Genomic DNA, 16,534 nt, shown 5'->3' on the forward strand with positions numbered 1-16,534 from the left:
CCGCCATTTTTGAGTCCGTGCCTAGCCAGGATTCCAGAGATTGATCTAATTTATTAAAATTTCATTCCTAATAAAAAAATAGAAAGTATCTCAATCTTTGATGAAGGGAGAGGGGGGACCCTGGATAGGACAGGGGGGCCACGAGAAAAAAATGTGATCCATAGGGGGCCATGAGCTAAAAAAGGTTAAGAAACACTGCTCTATAGGGTTAAGGTCTGGAGATCTGGCTGGCCAATCCATCCAGCGAATATCCCCACTCTCTAGAAAATCGTCGAGCAGAAGAGCTCTATGTGGCCTCGCGTTATCGTCCATTAAAATGAACTCAGGGCCAACTGCACCCTTGAAAAGGCGAACATAGGGCTCCAAGACCTCTCATCCCTATACCTCACACCAGTCACAGTGCCTCTTTCAAAGACATGGAGAGGTGTGTGGCCATCCAACATCATGCCTGCCCAGACCATTAAACCTCCACCGCCATAATGGTCGATTTCGCGGACATTGGAGGGTATGTAGCCGGTCCCTGGTTCTCTCCATATGAACGTACGGCGAGAATCGGCGCTTAGGCTGAACCGGGACTCATCAGTGAAGAGAACGGTCGCCCATTGATCCATACTCCAATCTCTAGGCTCTCTGCACCATGATAAACGGATTCTCCTGTCCGTAGAAGTGAGCGGGCCGCAAACAGCAGGTCTTCTTGCAAACAACCCTCTCTCATGAAGTCTTTTGGAAACAGTCACCCTTGATACACGGGTTCCTGTGGCTGCATACAAGTCACGAGAGAGCTGAGAAGATGTAGCACTCCTGTTACGCCTCGCTATAATCGAAAAATGGCGATCTTCTCTGGCCGTCGTGGCTCTTGGACGACCTTGCCCAGGCTTTCTCTCGATGGATCCGGTATCCTGGAACTGTTTCCATAATTTACACACGACGCTGGGCGTTAAATTGAAGTCTCTACAAATCTGGACTTGAGATTGGCCTGCTTCTATCCTCCCCACAATTCGCCATCTCATTCCATCATCTAAACGTTGGTGGTTACTCATTTTTACTGTTACAATTTGAAATTAACCGATTGCTGCAAAATAACACCAAGAAATTCGCCGAGGTGTGCTAGCGAACGAACGTGATGCGTCTTAACTTACGCGCGCTTATAAAGCCTGTTTCTCTACTGGCTCCGCCTACACACACGTGTACGCTTACGTATTTGACGTACAAGATTTGCATTTTTGTCGAGAAGCAGTGGTTTTACATTCAGTTCAGTTCTTTTCATGAAATTCGACAAAATATGCAAATTCTCTTAATTTATTTCACCAGTGTATAAAGGTATTTCCTTCTGAAATTTCAATTTTAAAAAAAATTATTTTTTTTGGATTAAGAAAATAAATTTTGGATCGTCGAGGGGTGCACGAGCCCCCCCCCCCCTCCCTTCCGTGTACGTCTCTGATCCCACCAATATGCGTTACGATTCAGAAAGGCAGGGCTGATGAGAGGTCCAAAAATTTTGCTGACAAGGGGGGTGTCAGAGTTTTGCTGATATGGGGGGTTTAAAAATGGCTGAAATTTTGCTTACGTAATACTTGAACCGCCCCTTAGAGCATATCTGATGATATGAAGTTCAAACACATATTTTGGGTTAGTTTTCGGCTACTTTTGTAGATAATTTTGGCTGGAAAGTTTTAAAGGATCTGGAAACGCTGCCTGGGACGACGCTTAGTTCGATTTTCTATAAGGTGGCCATATGTCCCGTATTTCCCGAGACAGTTCCGGTATTTTCCGTTTTTTTTGGCCGTCCCGACTTTTTGGCAAAAGTGTCCCGGTTTTTCCCGTATTTTACATGAAGCCTACTTGAATTTTTATTCTTTATTGAAGTCGAAGGTTGACATTATTTTTCAACTAATAAATTATTTTATGATAATTACAACTATCTATGAGAATATTAATCTCCCACATTTGCCATGGTGAACGTTATTTTTTCGTGGAATACATTTTAATCCACTGCTATTTGTAGTAATGCATCATTTTCCGCCATTGTGATTTTCCGTAATTTCAAAAATATTTGGCAACTTTGTTAGGTTTTGGCGTCGTTTTTGGCGATAATTAGCTAGGTCCTGTATTTTCCCGTATTTGGAATCCCGATGTCCCTTATTTCTCTCGAAGAAATATGGTCAGCCTAATTTTCTATATTTTCTTTATGGCATGTTCTATGCTTTTGTGGAATATTTTTCTCAAACAGGGGATGGCCCAAAAAGCATAAAGCCCTGTATAATAAAAGAAGAAGTCCGATTTTCAGCCCCTCCTTATCGAGTAGTGCCCGCTAACTGAGCTAGTTGGTCGAAAAAATGGCGTCTGCTTTGTTGACATCGATAGCATCGGTAAACAAACTCTCGCTTTTCAGCAGGGTCGTCCCCGTCCGGCGAGCGATCTTCCCGTCATGGTTCCTGGATCCCGTCGCGGATCCCAAGGTGCTCCGGGAGCTGGAAGAGGAAGGTAAACTGGAAGAGATGAAGCACGTGCCCGTGAAACCGGCCCCGAACGACTTGTCGATCTCGGTGCTCTACGATCCCGTCGTCAAGAAGTTCACCAACATCGTCATGATGTGGAGCGAGAGGCACCTGGCCCGATACCTCGTCGAGGAGACCTTCGCCAACATCAAGCGGATCCAGCTCAAGAAGTACCACAGCGCCGCGTCCCAGGAGGAGCGGGACGCCGTCGAGTGCAACCCGAGGACGATATTCAAGCAGGCGATCGAGAACTGCCAGCCGGCCATGCGCGTGATGCCCATGAAGCGGGGCGGCATCACCTACCAGGTGCCGGTGCCGCTGAGGAGGAAGAGGGCCGAGTGGATGTCCATGAAGTGGCTGGTCATGTCCGGACGCGACAAGGAGGGCCCCACGAGCTTCATCGAGCAGCTTACCAGAGAGATCCTGGACGCTTACCGGAGCGAGGGACGCGTCATCAGGAGGAAGCACGACCTACACAGGGTATGCGAAGCGAACAAGGCCTATGCGCACTACAGGTGGATGAAATGAAATTCTGTTTCCTCTCGTGCTGGGGATGGAATTGTGATCTTCGATTTATTCGTTCAATTAAAAACTTGTAGAACGTTATTTGTGTTTTCGCCGGTGTGTGTTAATTGCGATCAGTGACTAGACACCGTAGCGCTGTACCAGCTCTCTCGTTCGATGATCATATACCATAGGAATTTTATGCATAGGCATGTTTACACGAATATCGACTAGGACACTGGGTTGTCAACCCTTTTTCATCTGCGATGCCCTGAAATCAACGAGATCTTACGTATTTGGTATGTAAATGATATAGGCCTACAGTAAAACCTCTTCTAATGGCCACATTTTTATTGGATCCGAACGCGTCTCACAGACTTTCACTACGAATAACCACAGAGCATCACTTTCTGAACAATGGCCACTTTGGATGTGGGGTCGGAAAAAAAATTACACATATTACTTGATATAAGAAAAATTAGTTTTAAGGGATTTTTTCCCCCTCCCCCAAGGTACAAATGCTAGAGGGGTTTATTAAAGACAATGAAGAGGGGGTGAAAGGCAGGGCATATAGTGTACCTTTTCAGGGCCCCCTGGGAAGATGTTGAAATGATTATTTTTATTATGCAAAATGAGTCAATTTTTTGTGACTCCCTGTTCGGCTCAGGGGCCGTGGCACAGTGCTCCAGTTGCCCCAACCTAGTTGCAGCCCTAGGAAAAGGATCACCTGAGTGATCTCTGGTTGTGCCGTGGGCCACTCGCATGATCTCTAAATGCACCACAGGCAGATAGAGAGTTAACAACGAGCGTACTAGGAACTGGAAACCCAAACTTCACATTTTCCTCTAATTTAAGAGGCCTCTTGTGCCCAGGGCATCATCCAACTAAAATCTGCTTCAGACCTTGGTCCACCCAAGTGATCTATAAATGTGCTGTGGGTCACTTGAGTGATCTGAGAATATGCCACTTAGTTCATTTGTATAAAATTAGGTTTGAGATCGTGGCACACATATCATGTATTGAGCATGTATGGTCCAATTCGGTGTTTCCCTAAGTGAGCAATGAAATTGTTCAAACGAGGAGCTCTAAAAGCGAAGATACAACATAGGATCCTATGGGTACGCTTACGGGAGTGTGCGATGAAACAAAAAGTTTGAGAAACTATGGTCTAGTTCAGTGGTTCTCAACTTTTTTTGACTCGCAGAGCTTTTTCTGGTGCGTAATTTCAATGGCAGAGCCTCATAGGCTTTTAATTTACTCATTACATATTTACTGGGTTTTTATTTTTATTTTCTTCGAGCGGCCGCAGAGTCCCTGGGAGTGCATACAGAGCACTTGTTGAGAACCCACTGGTCTAGTTGATCATGGGTGTGAACAGAGAACTATTTAGAGTTGCTGGTACACCGTCTTGGTCCATAACGGTCGTTTCTTTTGTGGTCTCAGCGTTGCAAGTCAAAATTTTAGGATGCCACAATAGCGTTGTATAAATTGATTAATAAATTATTATAATATTGTCAATATAATCATACATTCTAATATAATCAGTTGTATAATTATTGTAATCAATTACAGATTAGATTCTCATTTTACATCTTATATAGATCGCAAATTTTCGTTTTTTTTTCTTTCTCCAGAATAAAATTGGCTATTGCCAACAGCGCCACATCTTCGTGGTCCCATTAGTGGCCGTTATTGAGAGGTTTTACTGTAGTTGCATTTGAACCCCTGCTGCCATCTATGAAACAAAAAACACTAGACAGCCTATTTTAAAAAAAAACTGCTGAGCTTAATAAAAACTTTTATTTCTGTGGTGCCAAGGATTTTTTTTCACTTGCACAGACCTGTTGTTTCTCTGCGCACAGAATTTCTATGCCTGTGTGAAATGGTAAAATAACATAGCACCTTATGCAGTATGGGGGATTTTTTTTCTATGCGGCAAAAAACTCTGTGTCCGTGGAAGAATTCTCTGTCATTCTTAGACTCTAACCGATCTTTTGCCTCTTTTTTTTTTTAAACCCATCTCCCAGTTTAAAAGTCTCCCCCACTGTGAGCAACAGGTTTACAAATATTCAACCATTACACTTCACTCTCAATTTAAAATATAGATGGCAGCACAAAAATTCACACGCAACAAGATTATGTCATGCACTTACACTTCTGGCACAACTCAGTCTGTAGCAAATTGCCCATGGCAATAGACTGGAAAAAGTCATTCTCAGACTCTAAACATCCCTATTTTTGGAAACTTATTCGCTGTGAAAAAATGGTGTTTTCTTATTTACTTTTGTCCATGGCATTAAACGGGTAAAAATAAAATTTTATTAGCAAAAATATGTGCTTTCTGAAAAATAACTATACAGTATTATATTACATGTGAAAAGTCAACATTGAACTGAAGCTCTTGCTGCCACCTATCAAATAAAAAACACAACTATCGTAATTCTTTGATTGAAATTGCTCACCGGTTTTTAATTGATGGGCAGCATGAAAAAAAAAAAATATGGTGTGATATTAATAAATACTTTTTGAGCAATAATATTTGCTAAATTATTGAGTTCACCGTAGACAGTTGTTTGTTTGCTGTAAAGCAGTGATTCCCAACATGGGCGTTAACGCCCCCTTGGGGGCGGTGGAAGCTACGGGTATAACATAGGATCCTATGGGTTAGATTGCTTTGGGGGGCAGTGGGAGAAAAAAAATTTCTGAAGGGGGCGATGGAACAAAAAAGGTTGGGAAACTATGCTGTAAAGCAGCACAAGTAAAACCCTCAAACAGGAGTTGGCCCTCCTTGGCTGCAGACCGAAATGCTCCAGAGTTAGTGTTTCTGGTGTGGATTCAGCTGATATTAAGCTCTCTGAGATGTTATTGCCTTCTCAAGCGACTCAATACACATCGTTTCAATGGACAACCAATCACTTTTATTCATTGTAATTGAATCAGTGTTGGGGGTAATTAATTGACAATAACTACAAATTTGTAAAGGACATCTTTACACATTTCTAGTGGGGTTATATATATATATTCACCTCGCTCTGAGTGACGCCCACACACGCAAAAAGGGGGAAAGATTCCCCTTTTCTCTCCAGGGTTGCCAAAGCAACTTTGTCAAGATTGGCGTGGTGGTGTGTCTTCTGTGGTGATTCACAACAGGATCCTCTTCGACCACATTCATGAAAAGCCAAGGAGGGCCGATGTCTCTTTGCAAATTTTACTTCTTATTTTACAACAAACAAACATCAACTGTTAAAATTTTGAGGCAGACTCGATAATTTAACATATTATTGATCATGAAATATTTATTGATATCATACCAGTCTTTCTTTTTTTTATTTCGTTCATTAATCAAAAACCTGCCAACGATTTTGATTGAAGAATTCAAACCATCATTGTAATCTTGTTTTTCTGGGTCGGACGGTTAGTGGAACTCAAACAAGTGGTACTCTGGCAATCAATAATGGTGGATATTGTCTTACCAAGTGGCACTACAACCACAGATGTAACAGTTGTGGAGGTCGCTCGTTGATTCCGCTTGGCTAGTATGTAGCAAGATGCTGATTATCATCAGATGGGGTAACCCTTGGTCGACCGGGCACATGTTTATGGACAACTGTTGGAAATTGTGCTTCCATAAACAGTATATTGCTAAAGTAGCCAAACGAAATTGATGAGCGACCTTCACAATTTTTGCATCCATGATTGCAGAATCACTTGGTAAGGCTATATCTCCCAGTACTATGACCCGAAGGTACCACAGCTGTGGTCGACTAAAATTCATTTTCCGTGGTTCCCAACTTCGAGGCGCTAATACAAGCCATCCCCATCAAAAAGTCTCGCCAGAGAAAGCAGCAAGCCTACAAAATGGTTGCAAGTATACAAATATAGATGGTTTCCATATATATTTCAAAAGTGAGTGAAGTGTGATGAATGAATATTTGTACCATTTTGTAGGCTTGCTGCTTTCTCTGGCGAGACTTTAGATGGGGAAACTTTATATATAGATGGTTTGCAATATAGATGGATGACTGAAAAATCAGCCACAATAATAGATATGCATTCAAACTGTTGGGTACACACACACTCGCTTTTCCGGCACAACTTACCAGGTAGCAAATCGCCCATGGTAATACACCTGAGTTGTGCTCGGTTTGAAACAAAGAAAGAAAAGGGCTGAGAAAGGAGCTCCACGTGAAGGGTCCACACGCCAGAGTAGCACGTATTTGTGTTCCACTAACCGTCCAATCCAAAGGGGACAAGATTAACATGTCGTCATAGTGTTAAATAGCTCTAGCTTACTCAAGTTTCGTAAGTCAGTTTACTTCAAAGCCAGGCAGAGGTGGACAGTCACACACATCACCTTCCCCCCCCCCCCCCCACATTATACACATCTTCAATGATTTCTCCCCATCCCGTTTGAAGAGCCTGCATCTACACAGGGCCGCAACAAGATGTTTGGTCAACCGGGAAAAACACGTATTTTGGCGCCCCCCTCATAATGTTGAAGGAGAGGTTAAAGAGTGAAATTTGCACCCCCCCTCTAGGCCAGTGCACCAGACCCACCTTCACCCCTAGTTGCGGCCCTGCATTTACACATGTACAAAATTTTTAAACGAAAACCCTTTCACACACGAAATAAGCAAATATCTCAACATAACGCTCTTTATAAATATAAACATCTTTATTTTTTTTGAATAAATTACAAAAAAACAAAAAGAAACGTGTAACATGTTTCACATGTGGATATTGCAAAACTTCATCTCCGCTAAAAGCATCTTAGAGTATATTTAAAAAAAACGAATAATGTACAAAATATACATAATTATTACGTACAATAATAAATGGTTGGTAATACTGAAATAAAATACACAATATCGTACAACACTATATATATATATATAAAATACAATTTTCTCGAAAAAAAAAATTGCATCAAAGAATCACATGTAAATATATTATATATGGCATCTATATTTTCCGATTATATGAGAAACATGGTAATTATATCGGTCGTCTTATTCCACACAATCGTTCGGTGTCATATAGTAAAACTGAAATCAGATAAAAAGAGAAGGCAGGCTTCCACGGCAGGAGTTCATGCCTTTCTGGCTGTTATGCCGTGTTTTATGAGTCCTTGAAGCAGACGTTTTGTCCACTACTGTGATGAACATCTCTTTAGTGCGGTTTTCGACAAGCAAGGATAAAAAATGACCTCCTTGGATGGCTGTTATCCACTGACGCTTTTGCTGGAGACGTGGGAGGATCAACCTCTCCTCGTCATGGCATCGAACAAGTAACATGACAATGTTGGTGGGACATCTTGGTTTTAGGTTCTTGATGGTTAGAAAATCAACTCTTCCAAATTCCGATTTCCCCACCATTCAAATTGAAGACTCTGATCCCCACCCACCCACCCAGTCAGAGGCCACGATGTCCTACCAACAGACTCGCTCGACATCAAAACGATGAGGTTGATACTTCCGTGTCTCCAGCCAAAGCATCAGTGGATATAGGCCACCTCAGGATATCGTTCTGTCTTCTTGCCCGTCGAAAACTGCACTGAAGATGCCCACCGCAGTAGTGGACGAAATGTCTGCTTCAAAGAAGCCTTTCCGATGTCTTCCACAATAACTGAATTAAAAATACCATTTATTGCATTTCTCAATAGGGAAAAAAAATTCTGATATCTAAGTAATATTAATAACGTTGACGCAAATTAGAATTTTATTATTATGTGTTGAGCTTAACACTAGAACGAAAGAAGTGGTCATTTCGACCACAAAGCTACTTTGACATGCGATCTCACTCAAACGGTTTATCTGATGTTTGTTGAGATTTCGTTAAGGCTTTTGAATTCCTGAAGTATAAATGCTTTACGTTTCTTAATTTAGTGGCAAAATGAAGTTCTACCTAGAACGACAGGAGTGGTCAATTTGACCGCTACAGATATGTTTAACTAATATAATTGCAAAGAATCGTGACATGGACAGTATTCTTATGTGAATATCAATAATAAGGACAACAGATGTTCTATCATGGTGTTTGCTTTTCTCCAGTGTACATTTTGTATCATTCAAAGGTACACGTTTGAAGAAACTTGTCATCGTTGTCGTAAATTATTTCAATTCATTTAACATTTCTATGGATCCTTGCGCTTTTACTACTACACCACACATGCACCTTGCCCATAATCCTCTGTGGAATTTTGAACGAATCGGCACATGTTGGAATGTGTGTGTAAGTGTTGTGAACCTAACATGGAGTTTGTTTCAGTATGATGCCTTTTATGTGTAGCGCTGCCATCTCTGCCATCAATTTTTCTAACTATAAGTGAAGTGCAATGATTGAATAACTGCACCGTTGTAAGCCTGTTGTTTTCTGTGGCAAGACTTTTTAAAGGGGAGTTCATGTCTGAAAGTTGTGAACCAACAGAAAACCAACTTCAGCTGGCCACTACAGCGTCTTTGCGCTTTTATTGTATTGCATTCACTCCCAAAATGTCACACGACAAAAAGAATCATAATTTTTCACGGTTTTACCCATATGCACAGGTCTCCAGCCTGGGGACAGAGACAATTCCTATAATTTTTTGTTTGTCCACCATATAAATCACTACAGAGGGGGCTTCAAAAAAGATCCCAGCCTAGTGCAAGACCATAGCGAGGTGGGGGACTCGAAGGGTCTAGTTCTCTTCTCCCCTGAAATGTAAGAAAATGCTTTAAAAGAGGAGGAAAAGAGAGATGACCAAATCTATTGTTATATCACTTTGTTTCCCCCCCCCCCCAAAATGAAAGTGGCTTCCTCTCCGAACAAAATTTTTGGCTAGAGGATGTGGAGAGGAGAGCCATTATTTTACCACATATCATGCTTTCAACAGAGTAAAAATATAGTTATACGGTCTGTAAGCAGAGAAAATCGAGGTTTTGAGCACCGTGCACGAACAAATTTGAAATCGAAGACAAAGGAAGTTTCGGCTAAAAATTTAAGAATTTTATCACCCTACTAATGAATGTCTTTGATATTTATTTCAAGATCTTTTTATTCTGTACATGCAATCTCATCGCAAATTTCGCAATTGTACTTTCATTCTTCAAACCTTGTCAGTGGGCTGCCAAGTGAAAACGAAGTCACGAATAGTCAAAACCTCTTTTTATAAAGGAACAAAACATTGCCTTTTTTTGTTGTGACAAGCCCTTTTCGCCCAAAATTCCAAAATACATATATATTGGTACATGAACAAGCATTTATTGTAAAAATAATTGTCGAAGAGACAGAATAGATACTGTTTTGAGAAGTTTTGGTATACAAAAACAATTTGTATTGATTTTTTTCCTATAGCGAATCGAAATGACCGCTACCGTCGTTCAAGGTAATTTGAAATTTCCGACATCCCAGTGCAGCGGTTCTCAACCTCTTTTATTTTAGAATTTCTATCATGGAGCCCGCAGGTTTCTTCATTTTTGTTTATTTACCAAACTTACTCAAATATTTTATCTTCCTCAAGCGGTTGCAGAGCCCCGCTTGAGAACCGCTGATCTAGTGTTAAAGTCAATGATATAGAAATATTATAAAAGTCTATTCATGTGCTTTCGGCTACATTCCTAAAATGTATAATCTATAGAGTGCAGTGATAACTATTTTGATTGCAATGAAGTCGAAAATGCAATATTCACATAATTCACGTCGTCGTCTACCTACTCGGGGGCAGCTCCAGAAAAAAATCTCTACCCTATTTACTACACATATCCCTTTCCTCTTTCTATTTTTGGCTTACCTGACCACAGCTTTTTTTTCACCCTTCTCAACTTCGACTTGGGGCCCCCCTCTAGAGCAGCACAGTCCAAGAGCCGCCCCTGTACCTACAGAAACTACATAGGTGTTAACATGTATATGCTGCCTATCAACTGTGAAAATATTACTTCCGCTATATATTAATCTATACTCCCGATGAAAAAAAACAATGCACCAAGTAGAAAACTTCAGATTTGAATGGAACCTGGTGTGTGTATAATTGTCCCATGAATGTGTAAATGATCGTAACATCAGAACAAAATAATTTATTGCAGGTAACAGCACAGTACGATATGAAAAAGTCTAGCATGTTGTCGGGCCACCTTTATCGTAAATACAGATCTGGCATTGATGCATACAAGCTCTATGCTCATCTGAAACAAGTGCGTTCATGCTTGTTGCAACCAGACTTCTAGTTTCGGCACATTCACAATTTGATGAAATCGTCACCTCAGCTGGTTTCATGCATGCCCAATTGGGGATGTCAAATAAAGAAGCTAGCGGAGGGAGGGTTTACTTGATGCAGGGACTCTTGCAGTATGTAGGCGAGCGTTATCATACTGAAAAATGACTCCTGGGAGCCCTGCCATGACTGGTAAAAAATATGGCTGCAATATTTTCTGCATATATGGTTTAGCTGTTATGGTTCCCTGTATCACAACTAGAGATGACCTGCTGCCATAAGTGATGGCTCCTTCAGACTAGCACACCTGCCATACTTCTTCCCATAGAATAAGCAGGATTCATCCACTGAAGCACCATGCTCGGATAAGACCATTATTGGATGACATACAGAATTGGTATTCATTACTAAAGACAATACGGTTCCATTCCTTAACTGTCCCTAATTTGGCAGTGTGCTGCTGTCGATGGCAGGACATTCAACAGATGCCGCAAGAACGAACTTCCTTCTGCCAACTGTCTGGCATAAGACAAAGTACCTGGATGAAGATGGAATCTACAATTAGATGGTGGATGCGGTCACTGTTGGCACGGCCCAGGCTTGTCGACAAATGAAGTGTGATCCTCTCTATTGTTAGTCAACCTAGGGCACCCAGAGCTTGTTTTAAGCATGTGTGTGTGTGCCTTCATGCATCCACTGCTCCTAACATTCATTAAAAACTGGTCAGAACTGACGCGGAAATTATGCGATAAGTCCAACTCGCTTGTCTCACTCAATCCAGCAGTGACCACATGCAAAGTCTCAGTTGTAAACTGACGTACAATATGTGAAAATACTATCTGAAGACTCTTTTATCGAGCAACAGGGAAAGTAGCTTTCTTTGGTGACAGGAATATTTGCATAATTCTTTCGCAACACTAATCATTTGCATACCTACATGTGATACAACTGCCTGCCATGTTCTGTAACAATTCGACAACTCTTCCTTGGTGCATCATTTTTTTAAAATGAGAAATATAGTATCAGTAAAGAAGGGATTATACACCATAAAAGTTTGATAAAAGATTTTCACAAAACTTGAAGAAAAAAACAACCAATAAGTCTATTTGTAAAATTTTCTTGAATTTGACTGATTGGTTGCACTTTTAAACTTTTATAAAAGAACATTTATGAAACTTTTATAGTGTCATCCCAGCCTATGAGCCATCAGATATCATCTATAAAATTTCGATTTTTCCATTGAAAAAACAATATGGACATCGTTTCTATATCGAGTTTAATCTAATTTTAAAAAATTACGAATCATCAGCTAAAAACCTCTAAAACTTTTTACAATTTCTTTTTGTTTTGTTTGTACTTCTTTTTAGCAATCGGTAAAATTTCTAAAAATTTTATATACAACATTAACAAAAACGGTTAATTAGAAGAAAAAAATAATAAGGCGAAAATGCATTTTTGAATGCCACATTCAAAGCTCATACAAAAATATGACAAACTCGTCGCAAAAAAAAAAAGAACGATATGATGATTTGATTTTATAAAGAGTTCCATAGAAAAAAACTTGTGCACCGATAGTATTACCATTAAGTAATGTTACTGTTAAGATACACGATCGCATAAAGCTGGATGATGCTGCAAAATGTATAAAAAAAATTAAATCGTAAGCATCAAGGCACAGAATAACGTAAAAAATGTCTCACATCAGATACGTAGAATTGCACTTCGGATTAAAATTATTAAGAGTACTTATTATTGAGTACTTTTGATTGCTGGTACAGTAAAACTTCTCTCAATGGACAATGTTGCTGACATACCGGACCTTTTTTTAATTATTAGATTCCAACAGGTGGCATTTTAGTTATTTCAGTAGTTTGTAAAATGGCGGATCTGTTTAAACCAGTGTTCTGTAACTGTGCTGGTCAGTGGATGATCATGTTAATGTGAAAATTTTCTACCTGTCCGCCAAAACAAATTTGCCAAATCTATGTAGATATTACATTATATTTTGGATTTAAAGAAGTAAAATGCTGTCTCTAACATCATTTTTGTTTCTGTTCACTATAGCCAGTCTTTTGCCAATTGGCAAATTATTTTTTGCTGGTCCGAATCATATTCCCCCAATTTATTTTATTTTTTTTTTGCCAGTGTGCGAATCATTCCTTCTATTTATCCATGCTGGTCTGCAAATTATTTTATTCCTATTTTGTTATTTTTTGCCGTTCCGCAAATTATTTTTCCCATTTGTTTTATGCTGATGCGTGTAATTATTCTGCAGTTTTCGCCAGACCCCAAGTATAAAAAGGATTAAGGACACTGGTTTTAATAGCGACAGACAGCAACTCTGGCACTGCTACAGCAACCCCCTTGCAGAGCCGTAGTGTGCCTTTTCGGGGGCCCCAGGGCAGACTTTTCTTTGGGGCCCTTCTTGAAATGGTTATTATTATGCAAAATATGTGTAAATTTTTTTAGGCCCCCCCCCCATTCGACTCGGGGCCCTGGTAGCCCCAGCCTAGTTACGGCCCTGAACCCCTGTCGGTCAGAGAAGAAACTTTATAAAAAATTCAAGTTTTTGACTCTAGTGTAGTATTTTCCAATTCCTCTAGTGTAGTATTATTTGGGGGGGGGGGGAATTGACCCTTGGAGATGGTAGAAGCTACAGATATAAAATGCTATCTCATAGGATGGCTTAACATGTTGGAGGGGGGGGGGTTAGATAATCAAAATTTTATTTTCTGAGAAATGGGTGACTGGTTAAGACAAAATGTTTTGGAAATGCTGCTCTAGTGCATAATCATCATCCTTAAGTGACTTTCCATTAATGAGCAATCTTAATGTACCAAGCAATAAATGTAAATTTACACGTTAACAAATTCTCTCAGGTTCACAATAGAGTGATATGTGAAATGATATGTATAAATACTTGTATTAGAGTAAAAATTTATAACAAAGTTATCACATTCAACAATTCACAAAATGTTATCGTAACGGTACTTGTTTTAAAACTGAAAGGGGAAAATTCATTGGAGGGATGATAGTAATTACATTAAAAACTTTTGTGAGACAATTGACATGAACAGACATATAAGAAAATGAAAACTCTTTCCCGAATTAATTCAGAAAGAAAATCCTGGTGTGGCTTCCAGTACCAAAGCTTGCGACAATGGCGCCCCCAGTAAGTGTTGGGGGAAAAAAACCATCAAAATATTTTAAGTAAATACCTAAATTTGCTTTGTGGCACAAGTGGTCGTATAGAATTCGGTATCAAGCATTTTTCCGCAAACAAAAAAGTTAAAAAATCATGAAGTAAAACCTACAGGACATAAACAGGCTAGAAAATTCGATGGGCTTTAAATTACACCACTTATAATGATGTAATTGATATTTATCGTGATATATTTGAACTTGAAGTGTGAGACATGCTGCCAACACCACTGTCCTCAGCAGAAACTTCATCACCCACGCAGAATACCTTCAGGAATGGAGCTGTGTGTAATATGATTTCAGTAGCGTCATGTCTTCCGAGTTCCCTCAGTTTGGCTAACAGGCACCCTATGGTACTGCTTGGATCTTTCAACCATTCCCTAAGGATCCTGGATGTCGGGCTCCGGGCCATGTTATCTCCAGGGTCGAGGTGCGGCAGCATGTCGGTGAGACCTAGCAGCACGGCCAACATGCACCAGTCTCTACCGATCGGTTCTGGCGGGTCCAGCAAGGCACAGAGGCGTTGGTGAACTGGCAGGGGTAACTGCGAGGCATGCAGATTCGGGCCGAGTATTATGCCGGTGATGCCGCCTGCGGTCTTCGCTCCGATCGCAGATGACTTCTGGAGGACTTCTGATGATCCCAGACAGATAACGTCCAGGATCTGCTCCTCTGTCCCATCACTGGCTTTCGCCATCGCTTTCGTTCCATGGTCAAACAGAGCTGTGAGCAGAATGTGAGAGGGATAGCTACTCGGAGTGATGACATGTTGGCTCAGGTGCAATGGACTGATGGCATGTTTTTCATAGAGCAGCCCTGGACAAGTTTCCAAAATCGTTTGGTCGACGACACCTAGTATGCTCTCCAGAAAATAAAACCTGCAAAAAGTGACCAGTATATTTTTATTTTAAAAAATAAATGATTGAAGTTCAGATATTTTTAATAAAGCCAGAGCATAATAATTAAGTCAGCGCACAGGGAAACAAAAATGTGTTGAACTACCATTTATGAGTGGCATGGTGGTTCAAAAAGACCCGACAGAGTATTTAGGATGATGAGAGAAAGGTCAGGGTCGCCATCAGTATCCACAAAGTATGAGCAAATCGCCATTGTCAAAGAAATTGTAAAAAAATTACCATCAAGAACCATCGCAAAGATTGTAGAGCTTGTTGGCATTTCAGTTTGAAGTTACCATGCCATTTTAACAGACAAACTGGGCATGCATCATGCGTGTCAAAAAATTATTCCTACAATCCTAACTTGGGAAAAAGTGGATGAGTGCGTGCAAATTTGGGGGGGGGGGATAACATCGATACAGTGGATTCAGACCTGGACATCTTGGATCGGTTGATAACTGGGGATGAGATGCGTTTTCTGTACAAACCTAACTGACAAGCAAAAGTGTGGAAGTCTCTGTCATCATCACAACCACAAAATTTCAAGGCTGACTAAATTTCAAGCCTCTAAAGGGAAGGAATTGTTATTGATTGCACGGAGATTTACACAAGGGAATTCTTTCAGCATGGTCGTACAGTCACTAAAGAATATGTTATAAGTCCTTGAACGTCTGCATGAGTTGGTGAGGAGCAAGCAACCAAATCTTTGGAAGTCATAGGTGTTCCATCATGATAATGTGCCAGCTCACAGGTCCCTCCCGATGTCAGGTTATCTGTCAAAACTTCACATTCTGATACTTTCACAACGTAGGACTAAAAAGTAGGATGGGGGAGGGTAACCCCCTTAGACAACATAATCATAGCATAATGGAAAAAAATCCCTAGAAACATTTTTTTTGCAAAAAAATTTTTTAAATAATTAATTTTTTTTTTTTTTTAAATTTTGAATTAACTTTTTTTTTTCCCTAGCACTATGTCAGTCAAGCTAAAACCAAATGACTTGGTTACAAAACCAATTTTTGGCCAAAACAGTGCACTAGCAACCACAGATAATTCTTTGCTGTCTCTCCTCATATATATTACATTCTTTTTTGGAGTCTTCCAAAGTGATGAGCTTGTCAACTCTCTTTGGCAAGGCACAGCAAATTTTGAAGACGTACATTTTTTAAGAATGACTCACCTTCGAGACCACTTTTGAAAGCACAATGCAGAAAATGTGTAAATTAGAAGATCCGACGTATATAAGG

General features: G+C 40.3%; 2 protein-coding genes across 2 annotated transcripts in view; one reads left to right on the top strand and one right to left on the bottom strand.

Annotated features, from left to right (window-relative positions):
• The first annotated feature begins 2,309 nt into the window (after positions 1-2,309).
• On the top strand, positions 2,310-4,813 carry mRpS7 (mitochondrial ribosomal protein S7). The gene has a single exon (XM_089247820.1). It carries the CDS (start codon positions 2,337-2,339, stop codon positions 3,024-3,026), a length of 690 nt encoding a protein of 229 aa, XP_089103946.1. The 5' UTR covers positions 2,310-2,336; the 3' UTR covers positions 3,027-4,813.
• Positions 4,814-10,549: 5,736 nt separating this feature from the next.
• LOC149071637 (death-associated protein kinase 1-like) overlaps positions 10,550-16,534 on the bottom strand; it is a 109,312-nt gene continuing 103,327 nt past the window's right edge. Inside the window, exon 29 of the mRNA XM_089247945.1 lies at positions 10,550-15,269. Within this exon, the coding sequence (XP_089104071.1) occupies positions 14,573-15,269 (697 nt within the window). The 3' untranslated portion in view covers positions 10,550-14,572. The remainder of the gene's footprint in view (positions 15,270-16,534) is intronic.

The sequence above is a fragment of the Pholcus phalangioides genome, unplaced genomic scaffold (genome assembly GCF_987345545.1).
Source record: "Pholcus phalangioides strain wild (caught in Gottingen) unplaced genomic scaffold, Ppha-v1.0 ptg000018l_1, whole genome shotgun sequence".
Lineage (NCBI taxonomy): Eukaryota > Metazoa > Arthropoda > Arachnida > Araneae > Pholcidae > Pholcus > Pholcus phalangioides.